The sequence below is a fragment of the Hordeum vulgare genome, chromosome 2H (assembly GCF_904849725.1).
Source record: "Hordeum vulgare subsp. vulgare chromosome 2H, MorexV3_pseudomolecules_assembly, whole genome shotgun sequence".
Lineage (NCBI taxonomy): Eukaryota > Viridiplantae > Streptophyta > Magnoliopsida > Poales > Poaceae > Hordeum > Hordeum vulgare.
In genome coordinates, this window is record NC_058519.1 from 45303093 (window position 1) to 45320107 (window position 17015).

The 17015-nt window shown below is 47.9% G+C and overlaps 2 protein-coding genes across 3 annotated transcripts; one reads left to right on the plus strand and one right to left on the minus strand.

Moving 5' to 3' along the window:
* The first annotated feature begins 1332 nt into the window (after positions 1-1332).
* Positions 1333-2681, plus strand: LOC123424779 (actin cytoskeleton-regulatory complex protein pan1-like). The gene is made up of 6 exons (XM_045108468.1): positions 1333-1469; positions 1557-1598; positions 1682-1735; positions 1839-1892; positions 2121-2174; positions 2271-2681. The coding sequence occupies exons 1-6, from the start codon at positions 1413-1415 to the stop codon at positions 2406-2408; spliced, it is 399 nt and encodes a 132-aa protein (XP_044964403.1). The 5' UTR covers positions 1333-1412; the 3' UTR covers positions 2409-2681.
* A 35-nt stretch (positions 2682-2716) lies between these two features.
* LOC123424776 (pentatricopeptide repeat-containing protein At2g32630-like) lies at positions 2717-6023 on the minus strand. 2 transcript variants are annotated; one of them, XM_045108467.1, is made up of 3 exons: positions 4386-6023; positions 4132-4294; positions 2717-3100 (listed from the first exon to the last, which is right to left on the minus strand). In XM_045108467.1, the coding sequence occupies exon 1, from the start codon at positions 6005-6007 to the stop codon at positions 4391-4393; it is 1617 nt and encodes a 538-aa protein (XP_044964402.1). In that variant the 5' UTR covers positions 6008-6023; the 3' UTR covers positions 2717-3100; positions 4132-4294; positions 4386-4390. The 2 variants fall into 2 exon arrangements, with proteins under 2 accessions (XP_044964402.1, XP_044964401.1); XM_045108466.1 differs by having other exon boundaries at positions 4132-6023.
* Between the last annotated feature and the right edge of the window lie 10992 nt (positions 6024-17015).

The following is a 17015-nucleotide window of genomic DNA, read 5'->3' on the forward strand; positions in this document are numbered from 1 at the left end:
ATTTTTCGCTGATAACTACCAAGTCAGAGGTCGGTTGTTTCAAAAAACCCAAAATCCATGTTGTTAAAAAATAAAACTGATTTATGACATGTCAGTCCCGCACCTAAAAGACCCATCTATTTGATCGTTAACTGACATGTGAGTCCCACATGTCAGTGTCGGTAAACTTTTTGAAAATGCCATCGGGTCCGTGCAAACTTTTTGAAACACAATCGGGTCCCTATGAACTTCTGATAGAAGCAATCCGGTCCCTCCCATGGCCGTGCGCCAGCTGCCGCCGCACGGAGCTCGCGGGCAGCAGCCATGGCGCCGCCGTGGAGCTCCTTTTCGTCGGGGGGTGCAGGTGGAGGAGTTCGTCGCCTTGTTGGACGCCGCCATGGACGTGGCCCTGCCGGAGTTAGCCGCCTGTGCCACCCGCAGCCGAGAACCACCTCCTCCTGGACCCTGCGCGAGCGATGGCTGCTGGGGGTTGGCCGACAATGCGAGGCGGCGCCTCTGGACGGTGGCACTGGCTCTGCGGAGGGCGGCAAATGGGGCGCCATGGCTGCAGGACGAGGCGGGCGGCGCGCTGGATTGTTGGTCGCGATGAGGAGAAGAGCTTCCGGGGAAGGGGGCGGTAGTGAAGGTGGAGGAGCGGCCGGCCGACGACGACGAGGTGGAAGGAGGGCTGACCGGCGTTGGTGGAAGGAGAGGCGGACGGCGCTCCGTCGCCCTCCTAGGGAATAAGGAGGTAGGAGGATTGAAGAGAATGAGGAAGAGACACTGACATGTGACCCCATATATCAGTTAACTGTCAAACAATCAGTTTTCTTACGCGCGGGCTCTGACGGTCATAGATCAATTGTAAAACGCCAAATGATTTGGGTTTTTTGAAACAGCTGACCCTGACTTGATAGTTATGAACGAAAAAAAATAATTCGATGGTTTGTCGGAACCATAATCCAATGTAGTAGTTTTATGCTATTTACTCGAATTGAGAGATGGAAATGAGTACTCAATATTATTTTGTTCTACAATATGTCTTTCATTAATTTGACTACGCTTGCTTCTCGTTCTCTTCAAGCCCGGATGCTATGCTAGTACTACAAACAAACCCACCCAACGCGGCCATTTGCATTGATTCCCAAGGGGAGGAGCGGTGGATCACACGCTGCATACTCTCGATCTCGATCTGAAAAGGCGCTGGAGATCTCCTTCCCTTTGTCACGTACGTACGTAACATGCCTTCGAAGGCGGGAGACAAGTGTCCGCAACCAAACCCCAACAACTTTGCTTACGTTTGAAACTAGAATACACCTTCAGACAAGTGTCCACGAGGCACTACAAAGCCAGCACCAGCAGCGTCGCCATCGAGCTCGATCCACCCTCCCTCCCTCCCCACCGGCGACCGATCAAGCCCTCCCCAAGCCCAGATGGCGGAGACCGCCGCCCGGACTCCGCCTCCTGCTCCGCCGCCGGCGACTCGTACGGTACGAACACGCGCTTGAGCAACAGTAACCTGACAGGCTTCCTTCCACGACGGCTCTGACCCATTCTCGCTTGTTCCCGATCTGCAGAAGCTGTCGGGCGGGCTCGAGCCGCTGGACGCGCGCATCAAGGTCAGATCATTTGGAGCCTCATCCGTCGAGCTCTGCTAGCCAGGGTTTTAATGGCGATCGGCCGATTTTGTGGTGGTTTGCAGGAGCTGACCTCGTCGCAGGGAGAGCTGCTGGCCAGGATCCAGAAGCTCAAACAGGTATCGTATGTGGGCCGTCGGATAGCCCTGATAGCATGCATCGAAGGGCTCATGTGATGTGAGAAGTTTGATTTTGACCTTGGCTCGAAGCCTGCGTTTTCAGGAGGTGCAGAAGTGGCGCTCCAATGTCGAGGCGCAGGTCAAGACCTGCCACAACGTGAGTAGCACTCCTCCATTTCTTTTTAGTTTACTTCGCATATTAGGTTGGTTTTAAGTCAATAGGTTTTAAAATTTTGGCCAGGTTTATAGAAAAATATATCAACGTTTACGATACAAAATCGAAAACACTAGATTCAAAACGGGATATGCTTTCGTGTTAAACTTAGTTGGTATTGTACATGCTCATGATTTCATTGTGCTGACGGTTAATAAGTTACCTATATAGGAGCTTGTGGAGGTGAAGGAGGGACTTGCTTCTGAAGTGCAGCACCTGAGATCCGTGTGTCCTCTTTCTGTCCACCTTTTTACTGCCGTCTGGCTCTCTGTGTTTCCTTGAAACATTTCAAGCTCACATTGTGTTATTTGTTGCTTCAAGGACATCAAAGAGATCAGGTCTGCCCTCCAGGAAGAGAAGGCGGGCTCGAAAACGGAGCAAACAGGGCAGACACAAGAAGACCAAGTACTCAAGACTGATGATGAAAAGACGGAACAACAAACTGCGGTGAAAGCATGAAAAATTTGCGATCCCTGATTCAAACAGAACTTGTGCAGGTGGATGCTCAACTTAGTCATCTGGACCACCCAGAAAATTAGGCAAATACATAGTACTAGCACATTAGGTCAGGAGGGGTAGATATGTATATGAACTGGCTTGCACATCGCGCTTGCTTGCCACATACTACCACTATGTCGGTATCAGCAAACTGGAGTGCAGAGGTTTCAAGACCCTGTAAGAGTGAAACATTATAACATGGAGTCATGGACAATAATTGAATATCTTGTCCCAGATCTATATACCTTGTATTTTGAAAGCTACTTGAATTAGAGAAATGGTTCCGTAAATACTCTGAATCAAATCCTTTGGTTGCCGATTTTACACATCCATTTTCTTCCAGAGAAACTAAACAATCTAGTATGGTATTACAAGCATAATAAGAAGCTCACGGCGCAATCCGCAGTGGGCATTAAGTAATGCTGCAATAGCATAACAAGTTGACCACAGAACATCCTGAGAACAGAAGTTTTCAGCTAGGATAGTATTAGTATAGACCAGATCTCCGCTTCTCGCGTCGTTTCCGCCCTTACCTTGCGCCATGTAAAAGTTGCACAATCCAGAATGGTGGTAGAACTTTAAATTGATTGCGATTTGGCAAGAACAGAGAACACAAATCTTTCAGTAACGACTGTACTGTAGCCAAACCAGACCTGCAAGCATAAAGCTGTAAAATCAGAATCACATGGTTCAAACAATGTGTATCATAGATGTGCCATTATAAGCAAACGAAAGTTATGCATCGACTGCATGATTAAGCCAACTTGATAGCTTCTGCTTTGGCTAATGCTAGTACAATGTGGAAGAAGAATTTCATGATGGCAGCAGCCTATTGGTGTTTACAACTTACCATGCCAACCTAACTGCGACCACATGCTGTGATTACAAGAAAGTGGTGGATCAAAAGTTCAAAACAAAAATCTTGTGACATAAATTTGTAATTCAGTAGTACATCTAGTTGTCTATAATCAGGCCACTAAGCATATCAAGTTCCTGGCCGAAAGGAAACAGCTTTGCAAGAACAGCAGACCACTAATCCTAGGCCAAAAACTCTGAAGATTCTACCATTCATGATTACCAAATAAACTAGGATAGTTACAGTTTAAAGAGGTTCTAACTTCCAATGCCTGTCAAGAACTAACAGAAAGACCATAATAGTCATTACCGACATCCAAAGGCTCTGGCGCTTGGCTAACTTCAAGTGAAAACAACAACCTCCAGAGTATGTTAAAGATTGTATGCCAGAGGAAGAAACTGAAGCCAACATGTCCAAAATTTGACAGTCAAAGTAAGTCAACGCATTGGAAGACTGCCAAACTGAAGACTGGCGGGCATTTATATGGTGGTGGTGCTATAAATGATGTATACACTTGCTCACTTCAGCCCATCATGTTTTGATCCTCAGTTTTCAGGTTTATAAACTAATTCAATTTCAAAATCAAACTTAACATTTCATCTATTCGGCAAATAATCTGATACAGGTGCCGAATACCCAAATTCAAGGCACTCAGAAGTAACGAAAAAAATAGCATTGAAATGCTCCAAAATAGGCAAACCCCCTCATCTCATAACAATTAAGCATTCGATACTTCAAAATGCATAGGCCTGAAACCCTGAACAAAATAATACGCCAATAGGTTTCTATCCATTCAGATAAGTCAACAAGGTAAAACCAAGCCCTCACCTTACATGATGTCGACCTCCATGTGGAGGTATTCGGTGACATGGGACTGGTACAGCACCAAATCAGTGTTGGTGTCAGCCTTTCAGCAGTCCTGCCTCGACCTGGTAGCGACGCCGGATCTCGGTCACACATCAGCCATGGACATGGTGACGGCACTACCAGCCTAGGTATTTACAGTGATGCATGTGAGAAAGGATTCGGTAAATTCCCTTATGATATCATCTGTTAACAACAATAAGCCTGACAAATCTTACATTCTTCATGGGATTTCATCTTTTCTTTTATCTGTATGAAGACTCCCAACAAGCATAGAATATAGAGTATCATCTGGAGTCAATCCAGCTGCCAACATATTGTCATAAAACTGGAAGGCCTCCTCTGATCTCCCTTCCTTTGCTAGACCTGATATAAGAGCTGTGTACGCCACGACGTTAGGTTTAGCACCCCTCTGCTTCATCTCTTCAAACAACCGGAGTGCCACATCCACCTTCCCATTGACACAGTGCCCATGAACTAGTGCGGCGTAAGTGTATACATCTGGAACAAGCCCTTTCTTCTCCATCTCCTTTTTGAACCGCTCGGCTTCGCGTATGCTCCCACTCTTGATGTACCCATCAATCATGACATTGTAGGTTACAACACTCGGTCTTGACCCCTTACCTTCCATATCTCGGAACAACCTTCTTGCCTCTACCATGTCACCCTCCTTGGAATGGATGCTGATCAACGTGGTGTAGCTGACATAGTTTGACTCGACTCCATTCTCTGTCATGATATGCAGTAGCTTCTTGGCATCTTCCATTCTATTCACCCTGCAGAGCCCACACGCAAGCGTGTTGTATGTATAGACATCCAACTGGATGCCCATCCTCTCCATGACCGCCTTAATTTCCAGGGCCTTGTCCACCATGCCATGGCGACAATACCCGTCAATCATCGTATTGAAAATGATTTGGTTATGCCCTACTCCTCTCAACTGCATATCTGTCAGCAACATCTCAGCAGCCTCTATCTGCCCAATCTTACAGAACCCATTGATCAACGCTCCATATGTACGCTCATTCGGCTCGATGCCATTGCCAACGCATTCATCGAACACCTCAGACGCCCTCCGCACATTCCCAGCCCGGCAATACGCATTGATAACCGCACTGTAGAAGTAGACATCGCCCGCGACATTCTTCCTCTTGATCTCATCAAACACGGACTCCACCTTGCTGATATCCCCGGCCGTCGACAAACCATCGACAAGGATCGTGTACGTCCCGACCGTCGGCTCCACGCCTCCACTCTCCATCTCCTTCAGCACCTCCGCGACCCGTGCATCGTTCTTCTGGCGCGTGTAGGTGTCCAGCAGCGGGTTATAGCAGCACGCGTTGAGCTTCACGCCGTGCCTTGGCATTTCGTCGAGCAGGCGGCGGGCGTCGTCCATGCGGCCGGCCTTGCAGAAGCCGTCGACGACGACCGAGGCCGAGAGAGGCGTGATGCAGCCCGGGCAGGAAGCGAGCGCCTTCCTGAGGAGCTCGGCGGCGGGGAGCAGATGGCCGGTCCGGCGGAGCGAGAGCAGCGACGAGGTGAGCGAGCGCGGGTCGAGGCTGCCGAGGCGCGAGACGGTGAGGTCGAGCGCCTCGGCCGCGCGGTCGGGGGCGCCCGCGTCCGCGTACGCGCGGAAGAGCATGTCGTGGAAGGACGCGACGGCGTGCCGCGGCGCGGCGCGCGGGAGGGAGCCGGCCGCCAGGTCGGCGAAGGGGACCGCGAGGAGGGTCGGGGTAAGGAGCAACGGGAGCATCGACTTCGCCGCGCCGAAGCGGCGCGCGGAGAGGAGCGACGCGAAGGCGGCGAGCGGCGCCGGCCGCGTCTCGGGGACGGACGCCATCGTCGTCCGTCGGCGGCAGTCAGAGGACCGGGGGTGGGGGAATGGGAGTATGGGACTAGTCGGGCTGGGCTGGGCCGCGCTTTCTGTTTGAGCCTGGGCTTATCCGCCTCCTCTATAGCACTTTAGATTTGGTGGCTCATACAGAAATCAAACGTGTGAAGAAATTTGCTCAAAAAAAAAAAAACGTGTGAAGAAATTTTCTGATGGTTGTTGTCAAAAAAATAAAAATCGTCCGACGGTGGCGACAAGTTGTCGAAAGTAGAAAACCTTTGTTGAATTTCTTCCCACGCTTGCACGAAGGGATGAGTTGGCTATTTTGTGCTTATTTCTTATGGTTTGAATTTTTTAAGTCATCTCCTTTTTCACGAGTAAAATGCACTGTTGCCTCCTAAACTCGTTGGCTAGGACCAAAACAGTCCTTAAATTCACAAAGTGTATCAATGCAATCCTTATACTTGAGGATATCGACTCAATACCGTCTCCAAACATGGAGCACCAGTCCTAAGATATGATTGCACATACAATTTGCGTATTCAGCAGCCCACCAGACATGCCACATCAACTGGTCCAACTCTCCATACACGTGGGACCCACTTGTTAGTGGGGGAGACAAGAAAATGACTAATATTGACGTGCAATGTGAGTCGAACTAGCAGACCTTGAGGTTGGCGTAATGCACTCGCGAGCTGATTAACTAAACCACCGTTCATTGTTGCTTACTAAAGAGATGCAACTTTATTCTCTCAACGAAAAGGAAAATTAAATGAAAGTCACCTAGGAGGCCATTCGTCTCGTGGCACACGGCTTGGCTACTCATCCAGGAGGTCGTTCGTTCACGCTAGACGCATGCCCGGGAGGGCATTACACATGGAAAATAGCATATGCGGCGTTGGTGCATAACTACTTGAGCTTGGCAAGGACCTCTCAATGTCAATGGTAAACCACGACCCAAACTTCCACCACCTCGCGACACCGACATGATGTGCCAAGCTCTCCGACGATTCTAGTCACATGTCTGGACAACGGGAATGTATGTCGGCTGCAGAGACGAAGATCAAGTCAAGGACATCGATGGAGAGGGAGATCAAGTCGAGGTCGGCACGAACATCATGAGATGATCGAGGTTGCTACACACAAAAGAGAGCATGTCGTACATGCCAACGATCGGCTATGTCGCGGGACTAAATGGCTATCTCTAGTCCCGGTTTGTGATACAAACCGAGACGAAATGGGCTCGTGGGGCCCCAGCCTAACGCTAGCCTGCCATCATACCTTTAGTCCCGGTATGTATCACAAACCGGGACTACATGTATAAAATGAACCGAGATTAAAGATGCCCGAGCCCCCGACCGCTCCTAGGCATTTGAACCGGAACTAATTAATGATCACATTAGTCCCTGACCGAAATGAAACCGGGACTAATGTGTTGGAATTATGCCCTAGAGGCAATAATGAATATAGTTATTATTATAATTCCTGTATCAAGATAATCGTTTATTATCCATGCTATAATTGTATTGAATGAAGACTCATTTACATGTGTGGATACATAGACAAAACACCGTCCCTAGCAAGCCTCTAGTTGGCTAGCCAGTTGATCAAAGATAGTCAGTGTCTTCTGATTATAAACAAGGTGTTGTTGCTTGATAACTGGATCACGTCATTAGGAGAATCACGTGATGGACTAGACCCAAACTAATAGACGTAGCATGTTGATCGTGTCATTTTGTTGCTACTGTTTTCTGCGTGTCAAGTATTTATTCCTATGACCATGAGATCATATAACTCACTGACACCGGAGGAATGCTTTGTGTGTATCAAACGTCGCAACGTAACTGGGTGACTATAAAGATGCTCTACAGGTATCTCCGAAGGTGTTAGTTGAGTTAGTATGGATCAAGGCTGGGATTTGTCACTCCGTGTGACGGAGAGGTATCTCGGGGCCCACTCGGTAATACAACATCACGCACAAGCCTTGCAAGCAATGTGACTTAGTGTAAGTTGCGGGATCTTGTATTACAGAACGAGTAAAGAGACTTGCCGATAAACGAGATTGAAATAGGTATGCGGATAGTGACGATCGAATCTCGGGCAAGTAACATACCGAAGGACAAAGGGAATGACATACGGGATTATATGAATCCTTGGCACTGAGGTTCAAACGATAAGATCTTCGTAGAATATGTAGGATCCAATATGGGCATCCAGGTCCCGCTATTGGATATTGACCGAGGAGTCTCTCGGGTCATGTCTACATAGTTCTCGAACCCGCAGGGTCTGCACACTTAAGGTTGGACGTTGTTTTATGCGTACTAGAGTTATATGGTTGGTTAACGAATGTTGTTCGGAGTCCCGGATGAGATCACGGACGTCACGGGGGTTTCCGAAATGGTCCGGAAACGAAGATTGATATATAGGATGACCTCATTTGATTACCGGAAGGTTTTCGGAGTTACCGGGAATGACGAATGGGTTCCGGGGGTTCACCGGGGGGGGGGGGTGCAACCCACCCCGGGGAAGCCCATAGGCCTTGGGGGAGGCACACCAGCCCTTAGTGGGCTGGTGGGACAGCCCACAAGTGCCCTATGCGCCATAGAGATAAAAATCAAAGAGAAAGAGAAAAAAAAAGGAAGGAGGTGGGAAGGAAGGGGGACTCCTCCCACCAAACCAAGTCCAACTCGGTTTGGGGGGGGGAGTCCTCCCCCCTTGGACTCGGCCGACCCCCTTGGGGCTCCTTGAGCCCCAAGGCAAGGCCCCCTCCCTCCCACCTATATATACGGAGGTTTTAGTGCTGATTTGAGACGACTTTCCCACGGCAGCCCGACCACATACCTCCACGGTTTTTCCTCTAGATCGCGTTTCTGCGGAGCTCGGGCGGAGCCCTGCTGAGACAAGGTCATCACCAACCTCCGGAGCGCCGTCACGCTGCCGGAGAACTCTTCTACCTCTCCGTCTCTCTTGCTGGATCAAGAAGGCCGAGATCATCGTCGAGCTGTACGTGTGCTGAACGCGGAGGTGCCGTCCGTTCGGTACTAGATCGTGGGACTGATCGCGGGATTGTTCGCGGGGCGGATCGAGGGACGTGAGGACGTTCCACTACATCAACCGCGTTCTCTAACGCTTCTGCTGTACGATCTACAAGGGTACGTAGATCACTCATCCCCTCTCGTAGATGGACATCACCATGATAGGTCTTCGTGCGCGTAGGAAAATTTTTGTTTCCCATGCGACGTTCCCCAACATAATGATCCAAACATCAGGTCTATTTTGTACTAGTGGCGGTATACATCCAGCAGCTAGCAATCCTTGTTACGTAATGCGTTGGCTATGGCAAGAAGCGTATCAAGCAGGCGAGGGCTAGCCAGACGAAGGTACGAATCGAACCCTCAGAACCTTCATGGAGGCGCCGTCTTCGGAGGTTTGTGTGTTTAGGGGAGAGTTGTTGTGGATGATGGGATCCATGTGTCAGATCTAGCAACAGTAATAGTGTGGAGGTTGGTAGGAGGAGTGGCGTTCTACCTACCATATCGATGACGACGAGTCTTGGCAGCATGGTGAAACTGAGCATCGACGGCAGATGCGTTCGGATGGACGAGCGCGGGGCGGTGGCATTGTTGGGCGCCGTGGTGACTTCAACGAATGACCGGACTCACAAAGATGATGCGGATATCTTCTCTGAAGATGGGTCAGCGACTTGATGATGGTGATGACTTTCTATAATGTGTCCATGTGGTGTACGCTTTAGGTTTGCTGCTCCGACTGTAGGTTCCGATACGTTATACAGATGGATCAAAGACGACAACAACTGTAGATATGAGGAGTGAAGGCACTCCTCATTATCGAAGTTGTAGGACAAAGGGAATGACATACGGGATTATATGAATCCTTGGCACTGAGGTTCAAACGATAAGATCTTCGTAGAATATGTAGGATCCAATATGGGCATCCAGGTCCCGCTATTGGATATTTACCGAGGAGTCTCTCGGGTCATGTCTACATAGTTCTCGAACCCGCACGGTCTGCACACTTAAGGTTCGACGTTGTTTTATGCGTATTATAGTTATATGGTTGGTTAACGAATGTTGTTCGGAGTCCCGGATGAGATCACAGACGTCACGAGGGTTTCCAGAATGGTCCGGAAACGAAGATTGATATATAGGATGACCTCATTTGATTACCGGAAGGTTTTCGGAGTTACCGGGAATGTACCGGGAATGACGAATGGGTTCCGGGGGTTCACCGGGGGGGCAACCCACCCCGGGGAAGCCCATAGGCCTTGGGGGAGGCACACCAGCCCTTAGTGGGCTGGTGGGACAGCCCACAAGTGCCCTATGCGCCATAGAGATAAAAATCAAAGAGAAAGAGAGAAAAAAAAGGAAGGAGGTGGGAAGGAAGGGGGACTCCTCCCACCAAACCAAGTTGTTGAGGCATAATTTATGCCTAAGTAATTTTGGTGATTGATGACAGTACCATACAGGACTAATCGTGTGTGTCAAGGTTTCAGGCAACATTCGTCAACGGCACAAGACGACACGACTCCTCTCTTCGGGAACGGAAGCATGGCGCTATCCTAGATTCTCTTCATTTGAGTCATAGGAAAGCCGTACTATTAAGAGGGGATCCGTAGTGGAAAGGTTTGGGTGGAATCTATCTTTGCACACGCACACCTCTATTTTCTCCCTTTCCTTTTTCCTTGGAGCGGCCCTTGCCGTTTTGTTCTTTGCGTCTCGGCAAAATGGTCCCAGCGGTAGTACCGCTGGTCCCAGCGGTAGTACCACTGGACTGCCAGCGGTAGTACCGGTAGTACCGCCAGGCTGGCGGTAGTACCGCCCTGGCTGGCGGTAGTACCGCTCCAGGTGCCCTGTTCCACCTACCTAGCGGTAGTTCGTGGACGGACCCTTTTGCGAAGACTTTCTCGGCGGTAGTAGTGCTTATGCAGTACCAAGGGCCAGCGGTAGTACCGCTGGTTCTAGCGGTAGTACCGCTGGAAGGGCCAGCGGTAGTACCACTGGAAGCCCCAGCGGTAGTACCGCTGCATCCAACGGTAGTACCGCCAGGCAGCGGTAGTACCGCTCCTTCCCAGCGGTAGTACCGTTGGATCTCTGGCAGAGAGTGGGAAAACGGTCTGAATTTTCCCCCCACTATATAAAGGGTTCTTCTAGCTGAGGAACCCTATCTCTTACCTCTCTAAGCTCCATTGTTGCTCCACAAGCTTAAAAGTGCCCGATCTCTCTCCCTAGCCAATCAAACTTGTTGATTCTTTAGGGATTGGTTGAGAAGGCCTAGATCCACACTTCCACCAAGAGAAAAGTTGATTCCCCCACCTATCCCTTGCGGATCTTGTTACTCTTGGGTGTTTGAGCATCCTAGACGGTTGAGGTCACCTCGAAGCCATATTCCATTGTGGTGAAGCTTCGTGGTCTTGTTGGGAGCCTCCAAGCTTTGTGTGGAGTTGCCCCAACCTTGTTTGTAAAGGTTCGGTCGCCGCCTTCAAGGGCACCTATAGTGGAATCACGGTACCTTGCATCGTGCGAGGGCGTGAGGAGAATACGGTGGCCTTAGTGGCTTTTTGGGGAGCATTGTGCCTCCACACCGCTCCAACGGAGACGTACTTCCTGTCAAAGGGAAGGAACTTCGGTAACACATCCTCGTCTCCATCGGTTCCACTTGTGGTTATCTCTAACCTTTACTTTGTATTTGCTTTTCCTTGTGACAATATCTTACTTGTCTTAATAGGTCTTGTTGATAGCTTCTATAGGGGTCACCTCTTTGTCATATTATTTGTGAACCCGTATAGTGTTTACCTTAACTTGTTAAGATTAATTAAAAAGTGGTCGTTGTCTATTCACCCCCCCCCCTCTAGCCAACCATATCGATCCTTTCAATTGGTATCAGAGCCACGTCTCTTTATTAAGGGTTTAACCACCCGAAGAGTATGGAAGGCGAAGAGGAAGTGAACCATGGGCAACCCGAGGGCATGGACTTGACTTCGGTCACAAGGGACGACTTGAATACGGCTATGGCAGCCCTCAAGACGTCCTTGACGAGCGAAGTCAAAACCATGCTTAAGGAATTAATTGATGGTCTTAAAAGTTCACCCGAACCGGCTTTAGTGGTTAAACCCACCATTTCCGATTCGGAGGCCAACTCCTCTAAGGAAGCGGCTAAAGGTATGCAACCTGCTTCACCTCACGAAAAGGATGGGACTGGAACACATGCCTCTGTTCCACCTCCCATGACTTATGGAGGACCCGTTCTCGCACCTCGTCTTAATCCTGTTGGTCCTCCTCCTAAACTTGTGAAAGGTGAGTTTGCTAACTGGGTATTTTCTATTAAGTCTCATTTGAATCACAGCTCAACAAACTTGTGGAGAATTATCGAGCAAGGATATTACCCCCATGACCCAAGCAACCTCACTCCAAGAGAAGATGCAGACAATCAATATAATCACTCTGCGCTGTTTATCCTTCAGTCTGCTGTGCCACCTGAAGATCTTCCCCACTTACGTCCCTTCACATTGGCCAAGGATTGTTGGGAGCATATTATGGTGTTGTATAAGGGAAGCTCAAGTATTCAACGATCCAACTATGAAGTGATACTTGATCAGGCCGATGAGTTTGTGATGAAGGAAGAAGAGGACCCTCGTGATCTCTATCGAAGGGTGACTGCTATTGCTGTGGCACTAAAGGATCATGGAAGTAAGGATGTGGATGACACTTGGGTCAAACGCAAGTTTCTCAAAGCCATCATGCCTTTCAACAAAGCCATGTCATCTGTCATTCGTCAGCGGCCAGACTTTCACTCTTTGTCTTCTAGTGAAGTGTTGGATGAGTTCATTGCAATGTCAATCATGAACGAAACAGCCGACAATGCACTTGCTCGTGTCCGATCAAAAACCACTTCACCCAAACTTGCGTTGAAAGCAAGAGTAATGCTTGAAGAAGAAGAAGAAGATGAGGAAGAGGAGAGCTGCCCGGAAGACACAAAGTATGCCTATCATGAGCACATGGCTCTTGCATCAAGGCAATTCTGGGGAAATAAAAGGAACTCAAGACCAACCTTCAACAAGAACAACTCAAGTGGTTTCAAACCCAAACAACGAGTAAGGACATGTTATAACTGTGGCAACGTGAGTCACTTCGTGGCAGAATGTCCATATGAGAAGAGAGAAGACAATGGAGGCAAGCTCATTCGCAAAGACAAAACCAAATCATTTCCAATCAAGAACAACTTTGTGAAGAAACCTCACCCAAAAGGAATGGTGACCCTGGAGGAGTATCCTTCTGATGATGATGATGATGATGATGATGATACAGTGGCAACGGCAACTGTTGCTATAGCCACTACCCCTTCCCAGAAGGTGTCTCTCTTCAACGCCCCCAATGAGAACCACATCACCAAGTGCCTCATGGCAAAAGGTACCAATCAGATAACTTCTATCATTAAGACCAACATTACTTCTGCTCCTTCATTGTTAAATTGTGTAGAAGATAGTGATGTTGGAGAACTTAATGAGCATGATCTTGATAAGTTTCTATGCACTATTAAGGGAGAAACCAAGAAGCATTTTGTTGCTCTCTTGGAACAACTGGGTGAGGCCACTGACCTTATTGAGTCTCATGAGGAGACCATCTCCGAGCTTCATGGACATAGTCGTGACTATGCCGATGAAATTGCCGAATTATCTAGTACTCTAGAAGAAGAGCGCACTCTTCGTTTGGCTCTTGAGGAGTCATATAACGATGACTGCATTAAAATGCAAAAGAAACTGGATCATGATATTGTTCTTACTCGCATGCTTAAATCTGAAAAGTATGCTCTTGAGGTTGGCCGTGACAGACTCAAAGAAGAGTTTGACATACTTGACAAGGCCCACAAAGCCTTGAAAGGTGCTCATTTCGCTCTGAAAGAGTCTCATGATCAACTCCAAGCAAAGCTTACCAAGGAGATCTCTACTTGTCCTCCCTTTGTGCTAATTGATAATACTTGTGCAACTAACCCTTGTTGTGAGCATGTTCATCTTGTGGAAGAAAATGCCAAGTTAAAGGAGAAACTTGAGAAGGGCCTTGTGTCATGCAGACAAGGTGAGAAGAGTCTGAACGATCTCTTGAGCACTCAAAAGGGTGTTGTAGGAAAGGAAGGAATTGGACTTACCTCCAAGTCAAAAGGTAAAAGAAAGAACAAGAGCAAACGATCTCTCACCCTCATGGACATCTTTGTCAAGGAGGGTGAGGGGACTCAGAAGGTGAACAGGAACAAGGTGGACTATGGGAACCTCAAGAAGGGCAAAGCCGCTCCTACTAACACAGCCGGCAAACTCAATTCCTCTTATGTGTTATGTTGTGCTAGTGATGGGCATGTTTATGCCAGATTTATTGGTTCCTACGATGAAGATATTGAATGGGCTATCTGGGTTCCTAAGACCCTTGTCTCTAACATGAAAGGACCCATTAAAAAATGGGTACCTAAAACCAAGCCTTGATCTATTGCAGGAGTTTGCTTCCGGTGGGGTGTCATGGTTGCTCGATAGTGGAGCAACAAATCATATGACCGGAAGCAAGGACTTAGTGGTGGATGTGCACCCTTCTCCATCTATGCCCACCCATGTCCAATTCGCTGATGCATCCTCGTCAAAGGTATTGGGATTTGGTAAGGTGGTCGTCTCTCAAGATTTGTCTATTGAGAAGGTCATGCTTGTTGAGTCTCTTGCCTACAATTTACTTTCCGTTCGTCAACTTGCAATCATGGGTTTTTCCACATTCTTTAATATTGACACTGTGGTCCTCCTAAGGAGCAAGACTCTTAAAGTAGCCTATGTTGGACATGTTGAAAATGGTCTCTATGTGGTAAACTTTTCAAAGCGACCCACTAAGACTGCGACATGTCTAATGGCTAAAGTTGACGTGGGCTGGCTTTGGCATCGCCGTTTAGCTCATGTCAATATGAGGTCTTTGCAAAGTCTTCTGACAGGGGACCATGTTCGTGGACTAACAAATGTGAGCTTTGCTAAAGATCGTGTTTGCAGTGCTTGCATTGAAGGAAAGATTCATGAAACTGCTCATCGTCCAATAACTCTTATCTACACTAAGAGGCCGTTGGAACTTCTTCACATGGATCTGTTTGGTCCTCCAACATTTGATAGTCTTGGAGGCAGAAAGTATTGCTTAGTCATTGTTGACGATTACTCAAGATATACCTGGGTATATTTCTTCAAAAGGAAGAGTGAAACTCAACAAACGGTCATCAACTTTGCCAATGAAGCGCAACGTCAACATGAAGCAAAGATCTTGATGATTAGGAGTGACAACGGCACCGAGTTCAAGAACTATACCCTAGATGAGTTTCTAGGTGATGAGGGAATAAAGCACCAATATTCTGCACCATATACCCCTCAGCAAAACGGCGTGGCAGAAAGGAAGAACCGGACCTTGATAGACGCTGCAAGAACAATGATGGCAGAATTCAAATCTCCATACAACTTCTGGGCAGAGGCCATCAACACAGCATGTCATGCGTCCAATCGGCTCTACATCCGCAAAGGCTTGAACAAGACTCCGTATGAGATTCTAACTGGAAACAAACCCAATCTCAAGTACTTCCGGGTATTCGGTTGTAAGTGTTTCATTCTTAAAAAGGGAGCTCGGTTAGCTAAATTTGACTCTAGAGCACATGAGGGTATCTTTGTTGGTTATGCTACAAACTCTCATGCTTACCGTGTCCTCAACAAGTCCACCGGACTAATTGAGGAGACGTGTAACGTGGAGTTTGACGAAAATAATGGCTCCCAAGTGGAGCAAAGTGGTCTTTGTGATATAGGTGATGAAATTCCTCCCGAAGCCATAAGAAGAATGGGGATTGGTCAAATACTCCCCATTGAGGAACCCCTTATGACCGAAGGAGAAGGACAATGCTCTACTCAAGTGGAGCCATCACCCCCACAAGCCCCACACGCTTCCGATGAACAAAGAGAAGACTCTCAACAAGTTGATCAAGCTCTCGGTCAAGATCAATTGCCTAACAATGGTGATATGCCCACTCAAGCACTACCCCAAGACCTTGAACCAACACGAGATCAAGATCAAGAGCAACCACTAATACAAGATCAAACTAGTGAACCTGCTCAAGTCGAAGGACAAAGTGATCAGGAGACTGTCTCACAATTCCCTTCTGGAGCTCCAACAACAGGCTCAAGACGCAAGGGCAAACAAAAGATACAAGTCGATGCTCCCCTGTTATCTAATGAAGAACTCTTGGAGCGTCGAGCAGCCAAGAATGCGAACAAGCTGAAAGCCAAGTCACATCTTATGAAGAATGTTCTTGGTAGTTTAAAAAGGGGAGTATCTACCCGTCAACAGCTTTGGAATTATTGTGAGCATCACGCGTTTGTCTCGTATTGTGAACCTCAACAGGTACAGGAAGCGCTCGATGATGAGGATTGGCTTATGGCCATGCACGAAGAACTTAACAACTTCGAGCGCAACCAAGTATGGGATCTAGTGCCACGACCAACGAAGGAACATAATGTCATCGGGACCAAATGGATATTCAAGAACAAGCAAGATGCAAATGGAATTGTGATTCGAAACAAGGCAAGATTGGTGGCTCAAGGCTACTCCCAAGTCGAGGGTATCGACTACGGTGAAACCTTTGCCCCTGTCGCTCGTCTAGAATCTATTCGCATGCTACTTGCTTTTGCTTCTCATCATAACTTCAAATTACAGCAAATGGATGTGAAAAGTGCATTTCTTAATGGTCCTTTAAATGAGTTGGTATATGTCAAACAACCCCCGGGGTTCGAACATCCCAAGCTCCCCAATCATGTGTACAAACTCAATAAGGCACTCTATGGTCTTAAACAAGCCCCACGCGCGTGGTATGAGTACCTTACTGAGTTGTTACAAGATCGTGGGTTTGAAATTGGGAAGATTGATCCCACTCTTTTTACTAAGAGGGTTAAAGGGGATTTGTTCATATGCCAACTATATGTTGATGATATTATCTTTGGCTC